This window comes from Lagenorhynchus albirostris, chromosome 1 (assembly GCF_949774975.1).
Source record: "Lagenorhynchus albirostris chromosome 1, mLagAlb1.1, whole genome shotgun sequence".
Classification (NCBI taxonomy): Eukaryota; Metazoa; Chordata; class Mammalia; order Artiodactyla; family Delphinidae; genus Lagenorhynchus; species Lagenorhynchus albirostris.
In genome coordinates, this window is record NC_083095.1 from 5489424 (window position 1) to 5506415 (window position 16992).

Consider the following 16992-nt stretch of genomic DNA (forward strand, 5'->3'; position numbering starts at 1 on the left):
CGGCCGGGCTCAGTTTCAGTCAGCGGAGGGGAGGAGGGAGGCTCTCGTGAGAGCGTGGCCAGCCCTGCGCACCAGGGTGTGTCAGGCTCCAGAAGGGGGACTGCTGCTCCCCTTCCCATTCCTTTCCTACCTGGGCCCCCAAGAGCCGGGGTGTTCCTGGGTGTTTCTGAGCCCCTGCTCTGTACCCAACCTGGTCCAAGCATTGGGAGGGGCCCAGTGGAGGGAGGCTCCTGAGGGAAGCAGCTGGGCTGAGTTCCCAAGAATCTTCCAGAGAGAAAGAAAGGCCAGGCAAAGGCCTGGGGCTGTTAACTTTTCAGCTGAGGGAACAAGGCTAAGGGGACATTAGGGAAGTGGTTGTACATGCAGGTCCGGAGCTTCAGGTCCTAGTGGGTTTATTTTTTATATTTTTTTATTTAAAAAAAATCTTGGCCACACCATGCAGCATGCAGGATATTAGTTCCCCAACCAGGGATCGAACCAGTGCCCCCTGAATGGAAGATGGAGTCTTAACCACTGGGCCACCAGGGAAGTCCCCCGAGTGGGTTTAAAAGGCATGAGGCTATAGAAGCAATTAGAAAGCCGGGCTGGCTGTGCCTCTCCAGGCAACCAGGAAGATCTAGGCGCAGAGTCCAGGGAGGATGAGGGTGTCCCACTCCTTGGATGGACGAGTCTCTTTCTTCCGAATAACTCTCGGTATCTCCGTGTGTTCACTGGAGGGACTGGACCAGGTTGGTGGTCCTGAGCCATTGCGTATGCTGAAGGGGTGTTTTTGTTTTGTTTTGTTTTTTCTTTTTTGCCGTGCCACGCTCCATGAGGGATCTTAGTTCCCCGACCAGGGATGGAACCATGTCCCCTGCAATGGAAACGTGGAGTCTTAACCACGGGACCACCGGGGAACTCCCCCGAGGGGCCCTTTTGAATCTTAAGAGTTTGGGGCTACAAACCTAGATAGATTGGACAACAGCAAACTCGTCAGCAATAAGCATGACTCGGAGCCCATCTCAGAAGCACGGAGACCCCTGGAGCCACCCCTGCCCCCGTCGGCTGCACCTTCCGCTTGGAGGTGCCTGTCCACTGCCCTGCCGGCTCTCTCACAGCCCCCAGGATGCCGCATCTAAGTGGAGTCCCAGCTGATGCCAGCCCTTCCTCTTTGGCAGCTGGTGGTATGCCCTCGACAGGACACCCCCCGCCTGCTGGGCGAAATGCTCCTTCCATCGGACACTGGGGGTGGCGTGTGTGACTACATATTAGGAAAGATAAACTGTAGAGTCGAGTGAAGAGTTTGCAGCCTCCCTGCTGAGCGCCTCCAGCCCAGGAGGGGTGACTCCAGCCCTGAAATCCCAGTGAGGCTGCCTCTCCCTGGCTCTTCAATGGGTCTTCCACCGGCCTTTGTAGCAGGTGCACCTGCCATGGCAGGGACGTGTTACGGACCCCCAGATACACACAGAACCTCAGCTTCTGTGGGCACGAATGGGCGTAATAATTCCTGCTCACCTCGCAGGCTTGCTGGGAAGATGGGAGGAGGAAGCGGCCCAGAGAATGCTTTGTAAACTGGAAATGGCCGTGAAGAATGTCGGGGTGGATTAGGCTGGGCCGGCCGCCAACGGGCGAGGCTGCGGGGCCTAGGCTGCAGCTGACGAGGGTCAGGTCTGGGGGCTTCTGTCAGGGAGCATCGCTGGTTCTTCTCTCGTTTTTTTTCTTTCTTTAACTTTTCACTTTATATTGGAGTATAGCTGATTAACAGTGTTGTGTTAGTTTCAGGTGTACAGCAAAGTGATTCAGTTATACATATACATGCATCTATTCTTTTTCAAATTCTTTTCCCATTTAGGTTGTTGCATAATATTGAGCAGAGTTCCCTGTGCGCTAGACAGTAGGTCCTTGCTGGTCCTCCTCTCTTGTTTAACACACCCTGGCCTGGATGTAGGTTTTATTATTATTATTATTAATTTTTTTTTTTTTTTTTTGCGGTACACGGGCCTCTAACTGTTGTGGCCTCTCCCATTGTGGAGCACAGGCTCCGGATGCTCAGGCTCAGCGGCCATGGCTCACGGGCCCAGCTGCTCCGCGGCACGTGGGATCTTCCTGGACCGGGGCACGAACCCGTGTCCCCTGCATTGGCAGGCGGACTCTCAACCACTGTGCCACCAGGGAAGCCCAGATTAATTATTTTTATACTGCAAACAAAACAATGTATGAACTTAGGTTAAAAAAAAATCAAATAACATGAAAAGGTTCAGAAGGAAATGAAATATTTCCCTGGTCCTTCCTCCCCTTCCCCACTCCCCAGAACCACCTGTTTCCACATTTAGTTGTTCCTTCTGGTTTTGGTCTCCATGTTTCTCAGTAAGATGCTCCTGTGGCTATTTCTTGATTTTTCAATTCTAGACGTTTCTAGAATTCCTTCCGGTCGTGACAGACGAGGCTTCAGCTCCCACTCCCTCAGCATCCCCTCAAAGACTCTACCCAATTCTTAGCTGACCAGTGGTCCAGGGTTTTATTATTATTCTGTAAATGTTACCTGTGAAAGCACCTAGTAGGGCTTCCCTGGTGGCGCAGTGGTTAAGGATCCGTCTGCCGATGCAGGGGACACGGGTTCGAGCCCTGGTCTGGGAAGATCCCACATGACGTGAAGCAGCTAAGCCTGTGAGCCACAACTACTGAGCCCATGTGCCACAACTACTGAAGTCCGCGCGCCTAGGGCCCATGCTCCACAACGAGAGAAGCCACCGGGATCAGAAGCCCACGCACCGCAACGAAGAATAGCCCCCGTTCGCCGCAACTAGTGAAAGCCCGTGCGCAGCAACGAAGACCCAACACAGCCAAAAATAAAAAAAAAAACCCAAAACACGTGCACAGAGTTTCAAAAATCAAATACGGTTATAAAACTTAAAAGAAAAAAAACCAAAAAACAATCCCTTGCCTCATGGCTCCGCCCCTGATTCCTGCTTCCCAGAAGCAACTACTTTCGATTCTTCTGTGACTTTTCTCCACATTTGAAAACAACACACTTACACTGCTCTTGACTCTCCAGTTTAGGTAGAACCACTGCCTTTCTCTTAGGGACCAGGAAGGTTTAGTCTACTCATCCGCCCACCCTCACACATGCCACCCCTTCCCCCACCCTCCTAGTATAACTGTATCGCAATTTTTTGGTTAAATCAATGTTGTTTACATATTATACTATTTAAACACTATGGCCAACAGAGCCACGATATGTCCTATGACTGTATTTCCTTCCTTGTAGGACTTCTGGGATTCCCCGGTGATTATTAGTTGCCTCCTTATTTTGACTTGCTTGGTTTTCTTTGTGCTTCTCGCTATTTCACCACCAGACTCTCTGACAGAGCTCTGATGCTCCTCTCAAGACATCCGAGGCCCCAGGGACTCCATGAGTTGTGTTCTCTTTCTTGGCCAGATCCTCCTGGCATCCTCCCTCCCTGTTCCAATCTGCACTGACTGCTTCTAGCCCTGAAGCCCTCCCTGTCCCACTTCCCTATACCATCACTTTGGGATTCCCCATTTCCTGAATTTGGGTCCTTTCGTTTCTTTATTTAATTCCTAAGTTTAGAGAAAGAATGTCTGAGAGGTAATTTTTATTTTTTTAATCTGAACATGTCATACTCTACCCTCATACTTAATTGACCGGATACTGAAATAATTTTCCTTCAGAAACTCGAATGCATTGTTCCTTAGTCTTCTAGTTTTTGGAGATACTGTAGAGAGTGGCTCCTAGGGAAACCTGCTGCCAACGAACAAGAGCTTCATCTAACCCAGCGCTTCTCAGCCCTGCCTGATGGACTCCCATCCTCCAGATGTTCTGATGGGATGGATCTGGGGTGGGGTCTGAGCATCTGCATTTTACCAGCTTTTAGGTGATTCTAACCAGTGCCCAGAGCTGAGAACCACTGCGCTGACCCACTGGCCTTGTTCAGAGTTAGCCTGACTAGCTGCGTCCTTAGGACACTGACTTGTTCACAGGGGCTCTGAGCGCTTAGGATGCTAAGATGTGGTTCTTCGTCGCAAAGCTGTGTCCTGGTATTGGGTCTTGGGGGTGCTGAGCCTGTTCTGGAAAGAAGGCTCAACTCTTCTCTTAGGGTCTCAGAGTCTCAGGCTGGGCTCTGGGGCATTCCCAGGCCTTCCCCTAGCAGACCAGCACCCCACCTGCCTCATTGTGTGGCTTGTGGTTCAGGCCTACCTTTTCTTGTGCATTTGAGTCTCTTTCTACCCCAGGAGGAGGCTTGGGATGATTCCATTTCCAGGTAAGGTCCAGAGGCTCGGAGAAGGGCAGGACTCCCCAGGGCTACCCTGCTAGGAAATATCAAGTCAGAGACACAGATTCTAACTCCAGGGCTTTTCTACTTAACCCAGCTTCCTCCTGTACCGTTCATTTATTCCACAAGCACTCACTGAGTCCCCAGGCTCTCTGCTGGGAGGGCACCAGGGAGCAGCGATGAACAAAACGGTGAACCTGATGGTCCAGTTTTAAAGTTATTCATATCACAGCTTCTCTGCCCAGCTGTGGGCTCAACTGGGGGCTGGGGGGACAGCTTGACTTCAGCCCAGCCTCGCCCGGAGCAGGTCACAGGAGGAATTACTGTTACTGCTGTTGCTATATCAAACAGGAGGAGCAGACAGAGAGGGCGGGGAAGGCTGGTGCTGCGGTCGGCCAGCAGCCACATTAACAATTAAGGTCGTCACCGACTTCGTTCCACCATCAGGGCATAAAATATTCAGGCACTGGAGGAGGCTGGTCTCCGGTGTCTGCAGAGGGCAGGGCCGGGAGGGGCAGCGTTGCTGGCTGTAGATACTGGGCCAAGGGCAGCCTCCAAGGCCTGGGGTGCAAGGCCTCTGGAGGCTGTAGGGGCTGGATGGGCGTGGCACGGGGGTGTCCCATGCAGATGGCGCAGCTGCAGACACCCATGGAACACCACGGGGACCAGGCCCCTGAGGGCCCTGGAGAAGAGGGGGCTTTGTCCTCAAGGACAGTGCAGCTGCGGGGAGGCAGAGGAAAACCACCCACCACAGGTGGGCCCGCCTGCCTGGGCTTCACGCTTCCCAGCACAGTGACGCCGGCAGTCACAGAGATACACAGCTGGCCTCAAAGACCGTGTGTCTGGGGTCTGGAACTTATCACCTGGAGTAAACCCTGCGTATCTGACAAGTAGCATAAGTCTTGTAGCATTGTATTTGTGCATGTGTGAAAGCGTCAATTTTTTTTTTTTTTTTTTTGCCGTACGCAGGCCTCTCACTGCTGTGGCCTCTCCCGTTGCGGAGCACAGGCCCCCGGACGCGCAGGCTCAGTGGCCATGGCTCACGGGCCCAGCTGCTCCACGGCATGTGGGATCGTCCCGGACCGGGGCATGAACCCGCGTTCCCTGCATCGGCAGGTGGACTCTCAACCACTGCACCACCAGGGAAGCCCCGAAAGCGCCAATTTGATAAAACAAACATTTCAAAGAAGTCATGGTAGGCAAGGCTGCTATACTGTTTCTTCTTTTTTTTCTCCCTTAATATACAGGGTGCCTCGAATATAAAATTTGACCTGGGTTTTTCCTGTGCTCTGAGAGCTATGAGGGTACAGACCCCAGAGAAGCCTGTGCTCCTGAGCACCAGGACCCATGTACAGGGATGTCCATGGCAGCATTGCCGGTTACAGCAAAAAAACTAGAAACAAATGTCCTTCAACAGGAGAAAAGTAAAGGTAATGTATTCATGCAATGGAAATTAGATGGCAGAGTTCTCAGCGGGGGAGATTTTGCCCCCAGGGGCCATTTGGCAAGGTATGGAGACATTTTTGGGTTTGTTTATTAATTTTTATCTTATAATTGGGGTATAGTTGATTTACAATGTTGTGTTAGTTTCAGGTGTACAGCAAAGAGGTTCAGTTATACATATACATATGTCTATTCTTTTTCAGATTCTTTTCCCATTTAGGTCATTACAGAATATTGAGTATAGTTTCCTGTGCTATACGGTAGGTCCTTGTTGATTATCTATTTTATATATAGCAGTATGTATCTGTTAATCCCAAATTCCTAACTTATCCCTCCCCCCACTCCCAGCTTTCCTCTTTGGTAACCATAAATTTGTTTTCTAAGTCTGTGAGTCTGTTTCTATTTTGTAAATAAGTTCATTTGTATCATTTTGTAAGATTGGAGACATTTTTGGTTTTCACAACAGTAGGGGCAGGGGTGCCACTTCCATCTAACTGGTGAAGGCCAGAGATGCTGGTAAACATTCGGCAGTGCCGAGGGACGGCCCCTGCCGGCCCCGACAATAAAGACTTCTCCAGTCCAAATTGTCAACATGCTGAGGCTGAGAAACCTCTTTATACAGCCAGCCGCACAGATAAATGAACCACAGTTACATATATCAACATAATAATAAAGGACTTAAAAGCTTGTTGCCAAAGAACACATGAAGTATAATACCATTCAAATAAAGTTCAAACGCATGCAAAATTAAGCAGCATATTAGAAGGGAGAAATACAGTATTGTGAAAGCACAGGAATAAGCAATGCAGCATTCAGGATCGTGCTTACCCTGGGGTCAGGTGAGCTGCCCAGGTGACCAGGAGGGGCTCCAGGGGCCGGCGAAAGTGGTGATTCCTTAAGCCGGGCAGTTGGGCTCCAGGCACCTGCTGCTCTGCAGTTTGTTGTGATAGGAAATCGTTCATAATAAGAATAGCGTTTATAAGGGCACTGAGGTGGGAGCTGGTCCTGCAGAGAGCTCCCCTGACTCAGTTTCCCCGTGATTGAGCATCCCTCCCTGCCCTGCTCCTCGGGCCAATGGTCTGAGTGGATGTCAGCATTTGAAAGGGGAGGAGGGTATTTCAGTGACTCCAGCTGGGAAGGCAGAGACAGGGAGGAGGGATGCAGATGCTGACACCTGCCCCCCCCCCCCCGACTGTTCCCTAAAGGCACCTTTCCCCCACCTCTGCCCTGGCCTCTGGCCAGCCTGGCTTTGTAGCCTCCTGCCTGTCTCCTGGCCTCAGCGGACCCTCTCTGACCCATTCTTCCCCTCACACCTCCTGTCACCTGCTATCAAACAAAAGTCTGCCAGTTTTCTCTTTGCTCTATACTCTTCTGTGGTTCCCACTGCCCTCAGGTTAACCTTGAGCTTTTGCCGGTGACATCAGCAGTTCCAGGCAACCATCCTATGCATCACTGACTTCCTGATCCCTAGAACAGGGCCTGACCATTGGGTAATGGTGTGAGTGAACGAGCCCACCCTCCCCCCAGGCCGCCGAGTGCTGCCCTCCAAGGGGTCGACATCCCCGCAAACTTGCCTACTGGTGGCCCCAGCATCAGCGCAGTTTCCTCACCTAAAAATGTGGGAGTTGAGACAGTTCATCACTAAACCCCATATTCCATGCTGCGCCCATCCCAGAAGGAAGCTGGTGGCAGCCCAGGGCCATAGCCGGCATCCTTTGTAGTCCCGTTTGCCAGGGGCAAGCACTAGGCTTCCAGGAGAGCCCTTGTTTCAATGTACCTCAGGGTTTGCATCTGGAAAATGGGTGCAATTTCAATGTACATTATGGGAAGACTGTCCTGATCCAGAGGGTGGGGAGAACGCACAGGGAAGGGAGGCACGTGCATCTCTCCAGAGCTGGGCAAGAGCCCTGCTAGCTGCTTGACACTGGCCCTTGTGGAGGAAGGCTCGTATGAGAAAACTGTGGCTCAGAGAGGTTAAGGAACTGGCCTAGGGTCACCAGCAAGTTGGTGAGGGAGGAGCTGTGAGATGGAGCTAACAACATGCAGTGACTGATCTGTCAGCAGGAAGAGCTGGAAAGCTCTTCCCAGTGGTCCATCCAGAGGCTCGGGGAGTCTCTCTGGCTTGGTGACAATGTGGAAGGCTGAAGTAGGAGGAAGCTGGGTGATGGACATGGTCTGGGCACAGCGTAGGCCTCCACATTGTAGAACCAGAGTCACAGTGAAAGGGATGTCACAGAGCAATTGCAGTACAGGAGGCTGTAGTCTATGGGGTAAGGTGCACTCTTGGGCCGAGATGGTCGTGGGTTTCAATCCCAGCTCATTCACTTGCTTGCTATGTGACTTTGGACAAGTGACTTAACCTATGAGCCTCAGTTTGCCCCTTTGTAAAATGGGGATAGAGGCTCCTAACTCACAGGACTGCAGCGAGGGCTCAACGAGACAATCCTTGTAAAGCGTTAGCACAGTGCTGGGTAGATACATAAAAAGTGCTCAACTGCGAGTTCCCTGGTGGCCTAGTGGTTAGGATTCTGGGCTTTCACTGCTGTGGCCCTGGGGCTCAATCCCTGGTCGGGGAACTGAGATCCCGCAAGTCACGTGGCAAAAAAAAAAAAAGGGCTCAACCAACACTATCCTTTATTAATAATAATGACAGTTGCTTTTCCATGAGCCCTGATTTTTCATCATAGCCCCTCATCTGTGCATGGTGACTTCCCCTGTTCAGGATCCTCCCTGAGGTGGGGTGCAGGGAAGAAACCCCAGAGCTCAGCCCCAGACCTGGTCAGCTGCCACTGCCTCGCTGACCTGCAGAAATAGTCAGCCACCACGCAAACCTCCACTGGCCACACCAGAGCCCTTGAGCGTCCAGCAGCCTCTGAACACTGCCCATAAGTTCACACACAGTGGTCTGAGCAGCCAACAGGAATCCACATTAAATCCTGAAGAGCCAATGACACCACCATTCTGATCATCACGTGAGGGCCGGTTTAGAATCCCTGGCACCCACTGGGTGCTGGGTAAGTGGTAGGAGGTGGCAGTTATTATTATTGCTGTTGTTGCTGCTGTTAACTATCAGAGCCCCAGGGAGGGGGCCACACTTCCTCTGTGACTATTCCCCACTGTTCTCTGCCTCTCCTGTATGTTCCGGCAATAAGGCATGGTTGTGTCTACACACACCCCTCACCATTGCTCACCTCTAGGCCTTGGCTTTGTTGTTCCCTCCACCTGGATTATCCCAACCCTCACCTTCCCCATCTACAATCTGATAAACTCCTACTCACTCTGCAAGATTCACCGGGGGGGGGGGGGTCACCTCCTCCAGGAAGCTGCTCCCACTGCCTTAGGATGCTCCCACAATGATGTGTTTTGCCCCGCTCTTCTGTGGTACTTACAACGCGTCCACAATGCATATGGGATTGCACATACACATATGAATTTATGCATAAATACTTAACCAATTATGCTTGTGTGTTCAGGAAATCAGTGAATGAAAGTGACCTTGGGCAAGTCATTTCCCTTCTGGGGCTCAGTTTCCTCATCTTCAAAATGAGGGGCTCAGACTCAATTGGTCACGTACTGAAGGGTCACACATTCACTCAGCAAACAGCAAATAATGGCTGCTCTGAGGTCTCTGTTCAGCGCCCCAGCCACAGAGGAGATAGGAAAGCCCCATCCCCTCTCAGTGAGGAGACAGTCTGCTTACTGCTAGTGTGCTCTCACCATTTCCCAGGTTCACAGACACTGCGATCGGGAATTATTTTGTCTACTATGTATTAGTGTACTGGCTCGAAAAAATATTTGTGTGGCTTTAAATGGACACACACAGTCCTGGAGATTCAGAAGAAAAAAAATTGGGGAGTGGTGGTACATCTTTATTTTTTAAAAGACCCACAACTACTTTTACTGGGCATCTAGAGAATTACTGTATTAGAGGTCCATGATTTGGTTTTACGGATTTCATGACAAAGCAGAGCTAAAACAGCAAAGACACTTGACATTTCAGATCCTGGCTCGGGGTACAGGGTCTGTTGGATGGTGAGTGTTCGAGGGGGCTTGGCACCTCTTGCAGGACCCTTAGGGAGGGGGCTCTGGCTTAGATGGTTCCCCTTGCTTCAGGACCCTTTTTTAGCTCTGGACCCTCTCAATCTCCTGCCGTCTATCCTGCTCTGCCCCAGCCTGTCCAGCCATGGTGCGGAGAGCAAAGACTGTCCCTGGGACCACCCACCCAGGAGCCTCATCTCTAGCACCTTGTCTTTGCTGCACCAGGGGGATGTTAGGGATGCTCTCCTGAGTCTTGGTGAGGGGGAACCCATGGTCCCACAGTCTGTAGATGATGCAAGCAAGCCTCGTCTAGATGGAAGCTTTTTGTTTTTTTCTCTTGGAGAGTTCAGCTGAAGCTGCCAGCTCTGCAGGATCAGAGGGCAGAGATGCAGGCCATGGGAACCACCTGGGGCCACACACAAAGTTGGGGTGGCGGTTCCCACAAGCAGTGTTAACCATCTCAGCAACTTCCCTAGTGAGCCCATGTGTCCTGTGCTCACCCCTCACTCTCCCAGCTCAGGCTTTGTTCTGGGGAGAGCCTCCAGTGAGCTATCTAATCTGGTTGGCCTTTTGGGGTAAGAAAGACCTGTACCCTTCCCAAGCGGGAGCTGGAACCCTTTCTCTCCTCAAACTCAAACTCAGATGCCCTGGGCTGGGTCCTCGAAGCACAGTGCCCCAGTGGGGAGGGTGACCCCCAGCAGGCTCACCTGCCTGGGGGAACCTCAGCTACCCTGGAGCTTGACCCTCAAAGCTATGCTCTGCCTGGCACATCCTCTCCCTGAACATCTATATGGAGAGAGGGGAAGAAGGGTGGGGAATGAGGTCCTGCATCTGGACCTCTCTGCAACGCCCCCCACCCCCATCCCTTCTCCACACATGGGCCAGAGTGAGTCTCTTAAAAGGCAAATCAGGTCATATTGCATCCTGCTAACCCCCCACTGCTTTCCCAGCTGCCTTAGAATCATGGATGATCTGGCCCCTCTGACCTCATCTCTCACTCTTCTTCCCGAGCCCCCTCCCAGCCCCACTGGCCTTCTTTGAATAGGCCACTAACAGGCCAACCCTTGGGCCTCTGCACTAGCTGTTCCCTTCACCTGGAGTGCCCTTCCCCCTTATCTTTGTCCTTCTTGTCACTCAGATATCAGCTTAGACGCACCTCCTCAGAGGTCCTCCCTGACCACGGGATCTAAAGTAACTGATAATCACCTTCTGTGACATCAGCTTGTCTTAATCCCCTGCACAGCACTTATTACAGACTCATAGCTATCTAGTTTGTTTATTATCGTCTCTCCCCTCCTCCCCGCAGGGTGCAAAGTCCCCCCCCAGAGGGCAGTGGCCTCTGCCGTTGTCCCCTACAGAATCCCCCAGTGGTCTAGAAGAGGCCTGGCTTACAGTAGGGGCTGTACACAGTTGTCCAATGAATGGCTGAACAGCTGTAAATGGGGACATCAGCTGTTGCGCGGGCGCGCGCGCCAGGCCGTGGCGTTCACGGTCGAGTGCGCGGATTTTATCTCGTTGCGGGTCCCGGGGGAGGGACGCCCACCTCTGGCCGGCTGGCAGCAGACGCGCAGTAAATGCACTTCAGGGACGCGAGGATAAACGAGACGGACTCACACAGACAGTGGGAGGACCCGGGTGCCGGGCCAGGCTGCGGTGGGGAAGGCTTTTCGCCGCCGACTCGGCGCCCCCACAGTTAAGACCCCAGTGGGAGACCATCTTCCACCTTCCCCAGTGGTCTCCACGTCGTGAATCACAGATTCTCTCCCGAATTCCGGGACGAGCGGTCGGGTTGGCGGGGGAACGGTGCATGTCCCCGGCGCCCTCGCCCTCTCCTGGCAGGGAAGAGGGTACTGACCGTGCTCCGGGACGGTTGGCGAGGCCATGGCCTTCCCGGTGCGCAACCCGGGGCTGGAATGGAACGCCGCAACCTCGGCGCGCTCCGGCAGGGGACGGGGGTGGAAATGGGGGCGGAGGAGCCGGGGGCAGGGAAGGGGACAAAGAGCCGCTCTGCCGCCGGGGAGAGCGACCCCCGTGTCAGAGTCCTATTGTCCGTCGTATCTCACACTAAGCTGGACTCTGGTGCCCCCGGGAGGGAGAAGGGGAGCTGCCCTTCGGATCTTGGGTATTTGTTTATTTGGGGCGGGGGAGGCCGGGCGGGGCACGCGGGCCCAGGAAGGGGCTGGGCGACCATTTCCGCGCGTCTCCTTTAAGGGAAGCCCTGCCCTACCTTTCCCACCTTCCCCCTCCTTGCAGCCGTACCTGCATTTTAAAAGCGCCCTGTAGCCCTGGGATTGGCCGAGGCCGCGTCCTCCCGGCGCAGAAACTTGAACCGCCAGTGGACTGTACCATCTCCGCGGCGTCCCCCGCTTGCGCCCCGCCCCTCCCGCACACCCCCGGAGAGGCCCAATCGGACGGGCTGGGGGCGGGACCACGGCTCGAGGGCGCCTGTGGCAGGGCCCCGGGCGGGCGGGCGCACGGCGCGGAGGGACGTGGGGGCCGGCCGTGCCTTGCCCGCTCCCTTCCCCGGAGGCGGGGCCGGGCCGCGGCGCCCCGCCCCTCCCCGCCCGGAGTGGGCGGGGCGGCTGGGGCTCCGGAGCTGGGCCGGGGGCGGGCCTCCGCTTGCTTCGCCTAAGCCCGGAGAGCGCCCGGCACTGCAGCCGCCGACGCAGCAGCGGTCCCAGCTCGCTGAGCCTCGAGACACGCGGATTCCCGGGCGGCCCGAGAGGGCGCTGCGTGAGGGCGCGCGAGGCGGCGCGGGGCAGGCCGCACGAGCCCCTGGTCGCCCCCCGCCCGCGGGCGGACCGGCCCAGCGCAGCCCCGGCACGGGGAGCGCCGGCCGGGCGAGGGCGCGGGCGATGCCGCGGTGACGGCCCCGCCATGGCGAAGCCCCCGGCGGCAGCGGCGGCGGCGGCGGCGGCGTCGTCGGAGGAGCTGAGCCAGGTGCCGGACGAGGAGCTGCTGCGCTGGAGCAAGGAGGAGCTGGCGCGGCGGCTGCGGCGCGCCGAGGGCGAGAAGGTGGGCCTCATGCTGGAGCACGGCGGCCTGATGCGCGACGTGAACCGGCGGCTGCAGCAGCACCTGCTGGAGATCCGCGGCCTCAAGGACGTGAACCAGCGGCTGCAGGACGACAACCAGGAACTGCGCGAGCTCTGCTGCTTCCTCGACGACGACCGGCAGAAGGGGCGCAAGCTGGCGCGCGAGTGGCAGCGCTTCGGGCGCCACGCGGCCGGCGCCGTGTGGCACGAGGTGGCCCGCTCGCAGCAGAAGCTGCGCGAGCTCGAGGCGCGCCAGGAGGCCCTGCTGCGTGAGAACCTGGAGCTCAAGGAGCTGGTGCTGCTGCTGGACGAGGAGCGCGCGGCGCTGGCGGGGGGCGCGGGTGGCGGCGGCGGCGGCGGCGGCGGTGGTGGTGGTGGCGCCGGCTCCCGTAGCTCCATCGACAGCCAGGCCAGCCTGAGCGGGCCGCTGGCGGGCGGCGCGGCCGGATCGGGGACCCGCGACGTGGGCGACGGCAGCAGCACGTCGAGCGCCGGCAGCGGCGGCAGCCCCGACCACCACCACCACGTCCCGCCCCCGCTGCTGCCCCCCGGGCCGCACAAGGCCCCGGACGGCAAGGCTGTCGCAACGCGCAGGTCCCTGGACGACCTGTCGGCGCCACCGCACCACCGAAGCATCCCCAACGGCCTGCACGGTAAGGACGGCACCTGCCTGGCGGCGCGGGTCTCGGGCCCAGAGTCCCTTCCCCCGTGGGCGGCCGCCACTCCAGACCCCTCCTCCAGCTGGCATCCAGAGGCTCCCGAGCCCACCCGCAGTGGGGCTTTGGGTGGTAATTTTCTGGTTAAGTGATGGAGGCGTGCCCCTGCCCCTCTGAATACGCAGCGGGCCGGGGGCCGCCAGACCCCAGAAAAGTTTCTCTCCTGCGGAGTTTATCAGTATCAGAGTCTGGCACTGTAGGGCTGGCCGGAGGCACCGCATCCCTGCCTGGAAACCGTTGTCCGGGAGCGGGAAGTTTTTAATGGAAAAGAAAGAAAGAAAGGCCCTTTGAGGGAAAGTGAAATTCCCTCTCTTATCTGGAGCAACAGGCAGCCCCAAACCTAAGCAGCGTTCACCTGTGTGCTGGGGCTGGAATTCCACCTGACCTCCCTGCTGCCTGCCCGCTGGGAAGGATCAGAGGCAGGTGGGCCAGAGTACCCGGGGCTAAGAGCCTTCCTCGGTTGTTGTTAGTCCTGCCTTTCTCAGGGCTCAGGGACCTTTCTCAACTCCGGCTCTAAAACTTTCCAGAGGAATGCGGGCTTGGAATGAATCCTGGCTTTTTGTCTCTGCAGGCCTCGGTTTTCTTATCTGTAGAATGGAGCCAATAATCCCTACCTCCTGGATTTGAGGTGGAGATAAAAGCCTCTGAAGGGTTTGTAAACTGTTGGTCACCTTACAGGAAGTGCCACAGTCGTCTGCGGTGGCCAGGGTGTGGGTGGGAGGACCTTTGGCCTCAGGAAAGCTCAGCTACTGTCTTCCACGCCTGTGTGACTGTCGGGCCCAAGGCAGAGGGCTCTGTAGGAGCGGAGCAGCTGGCCCCCATCCCCAGCCCTCTGATCAGTGGTTCTGCCTGCTGCCTGTCTCCTCTCCCACCTCCCTGTCCTTCCACATTTTTCAGTGGCTTGGCTCCTACTTCTGGTGGCATTTGCTGCTGCCTGAACTCTTTGCCTGAAGGTGGAGATTAAACAGCCCTTTCTGGTTCTCCTTAAAGGCTCTCCTAGTTCAGAGAAAGTGTATCTAGGCTTTAAGTGACTGTTCTTCCCCAGAGTGACAGCCTGGAGGGGGGGTGGGGTGGGGACAGGGCGCTCTCTCTTTGGTTTGGTGGCCAAGTGGCCTCGCAGGTGCCTTGGGGGGGGCGGGCTGGGGTGGGAACTGGACCCCGGGAGGTGGGGTGATAGCCCAGCACCGTTTTTCCTTCGTTTACCTTCCCAGCCTGTGAGTTCAGGGCAGGACTAGGTTTAGAGGGATATTTTGTTACTGATTAGCAATCTAAGGCTACAACTTGGGTTTCTCTCGGTAACTCTGTATCCACCCCACCTCCCACCAGCAGCCTCCTTAAGGCCAGTGGGAGTAGCTGAGCATTAGGAGGTTTAATATGTTAAGGTTGCACCATCTGGGAAGTGAGGAGTCCCAGGCCCAGCCTCTCCGGCCTCGGCTTCTTGGGGGCCTTGGGAGGGTCAGATTTCCGGGCCTCGGTTTGCCCGAGTGCAGTACGAGGCGGGGGGTTGCTGCAGTCCTGCCTGTGGCTAGGAAATGAAACGTTTCTGGTTTTCAGCTGCGTCATCAATGACACTTGGCGAGGGCGATTCTCAGCAGGGCACTGAAGCCCCGGAGTGTCAGAGCACATTTGCTGAGAAGTTCTGTCATGTTTTGGACAAGGAGACGCGGACCCCGGCTGGCTCAGCGTTTTGCTGCCTCAGTGAACAGAGCAGGAGTGAGGTTCCCACCCCACTGGGGGAGGGCGGGACGGGTGGAGCTGTAGGGTTTCCTGCAGAACCCATGCTGCCACCAGTCCCATGCACACTCGGAACAGGACTGCCACAGATTTTGTGGTGGCAAAGCTTTATGTTGGGGTGACATGAACATTCATATTCTCATCATGAATTTCAGGTATAGGTGGCATTGCTGTCGTTTAGTTTTGTCTCATAAAGTCAGGCGTGGCCTTGAGTTGTTCTCCAACAATATGAGTAGGATGCCTGGAAACAAGGAAAGGCCCATCTCTTAGAAAACACTTTTCTGTACTTGGACCTGTAGTTTTGAGCGGAGAGCGAGCCAGAGGTGGAGGCAGGTAACAGGCCTCAGTCTGGGTGGTGGCGAGAGGAGTCGGATACCAGGGTTGTGCCTCGGGCCCTTATCCCCATTTTAAAGCCAAGCAAGTGGAGGCTCAGAGAGGTTCTGAGCGTTTCCTGGGAAAGCAACTGAGATTCAGGTGTCTCAGTCCCAGCTGCCTGGGTGGTGCCCTGGGGGTCCTCTCCTGCCCAGACCCGTGGGCTGGCTTGCCTCTCCAGCAGCCCGCTGTCATTGTGGCCGATAATATTCATCAGCAGACACTGCTGACTCCCTATTCTTGGTTCCTGACCCACGTTTGCCCTCCTTCTCCTGTCCTGGGAAGTGTCACTTCCTTATCGGTGACCACTGAGCAGATGGCTGATAACCCCGTTACCCAGAGGGCTCAGACTGTCTCGTGTTCAAGTCTACACTCTTCCCTCTTCTCTTTGGCCAGTTACGTAACTGCCCTGAGCCCCTTTCTGCTCTTCTGTAGAGTGGGGCAAAACCCAGAGTGCCCCCTTTATCCCTGCACACAGTGGGCCTCGACAGTTGTCAGAAGCCTCGATGGTTGTCAGCATCCTTGCCGTGCATCCTTCTTCCAAGGCTCCTCATGAAAAAGAGAGGGACCTGTTGGGGGTTTGCCAGATAGACATCGGTGTTCTCTTTGAAACTGTTTGCTGTTTAGACAGACAGCTCGCTTGAGCGTCTGCGACTGAGCCGGCGTCTGGTGGCACTTGCGGATGTGCTGGGGAGCAGTGGCCCTGTAATCCTGTCTCGGAAGCTGCAGGGTACCTGCAGCCCTTCAGGATGCTGTAAGGGCCCTAAGCAGCTGTGGTGGGTGGTGGCCCATCGGTATGCCGTCCCTGGCTGGGGCTGGGCCTGGTGGGCCTGTGAATGGGGATGCAAATAGGCCTTTCTCTGGGTTGTTTTGTTTTGTTTTGTTTTGATGGAGGTCTGGGCTGGGCTGACTAAAGTCTGGACTGGGATGCTCTTTACTCTAATCCGGTGGGGCAAACTGAGGCAGGCGAACCCCAAACATCAGAAGGTCAGGTTTGCCACTTTGAGCTGATGCAATTTCCAAACAAAAGTACTTTCAACAATTCTCCCCTCCCCCTCCCCATCCTGCGTGTCCCACCTTCTTTCTCCCTTCCCCCCCACGTCCCCATTCACATCTGTCCTAGTCCCCCCATCACACCACGGGGTCCACTCCCCTTTAGCTAACCCACGGAAACCGGGGCCTCCAGCAGCCTTTGTGTGGGCCCTGTTTACTTTTAAAAGTTTGGATTAAAAATTTGAGCTTCTCAAAATAAGATGGGTTTGTCCTCCTGCTTGTGTTTTTGTTGGTTTAAAGGGAGGATGGAGCGAGGGTGGTCTGGGCCTCTGGCCCTGAATAGGTCTTTTATGAGGGGCCTCCCGGCTCAGCAGCTCCTGGGCAGGA

General features: G+C 55.5%; 1 protein-coding gene across 4 annotated transcripts in view; it reads left to right on the forward strand.

Annotated features, from left to right (window-relative positions):
• The first annotated feature begins 12361 nt into the window (after positions 1-12361).
• CCDC85C (coiled-coil domain containing 85C) overlaps positions 12362-16992 on the forward strand; it is an 83349-nt gene continuing 78718 nt past the window's right edge. The window contains exon 1 of one of the 4 annotated variants that reach the window (XM_060163428.1): positions 12362-13443. In XM_060163428.1, the coding sequence (XP_060019411.1) occupies positions 12633-13443 (811 nt within the window). In that variant the 5' untranslated portion in view covers positions 12362-12632. The remainder of the gene's footprint in view (positions 13444-16992) is intronic. The other 3 variants (XM_060163347.1, XM_060163257.1, XM_060163168.1) reach the window with 3 other exon arrangements.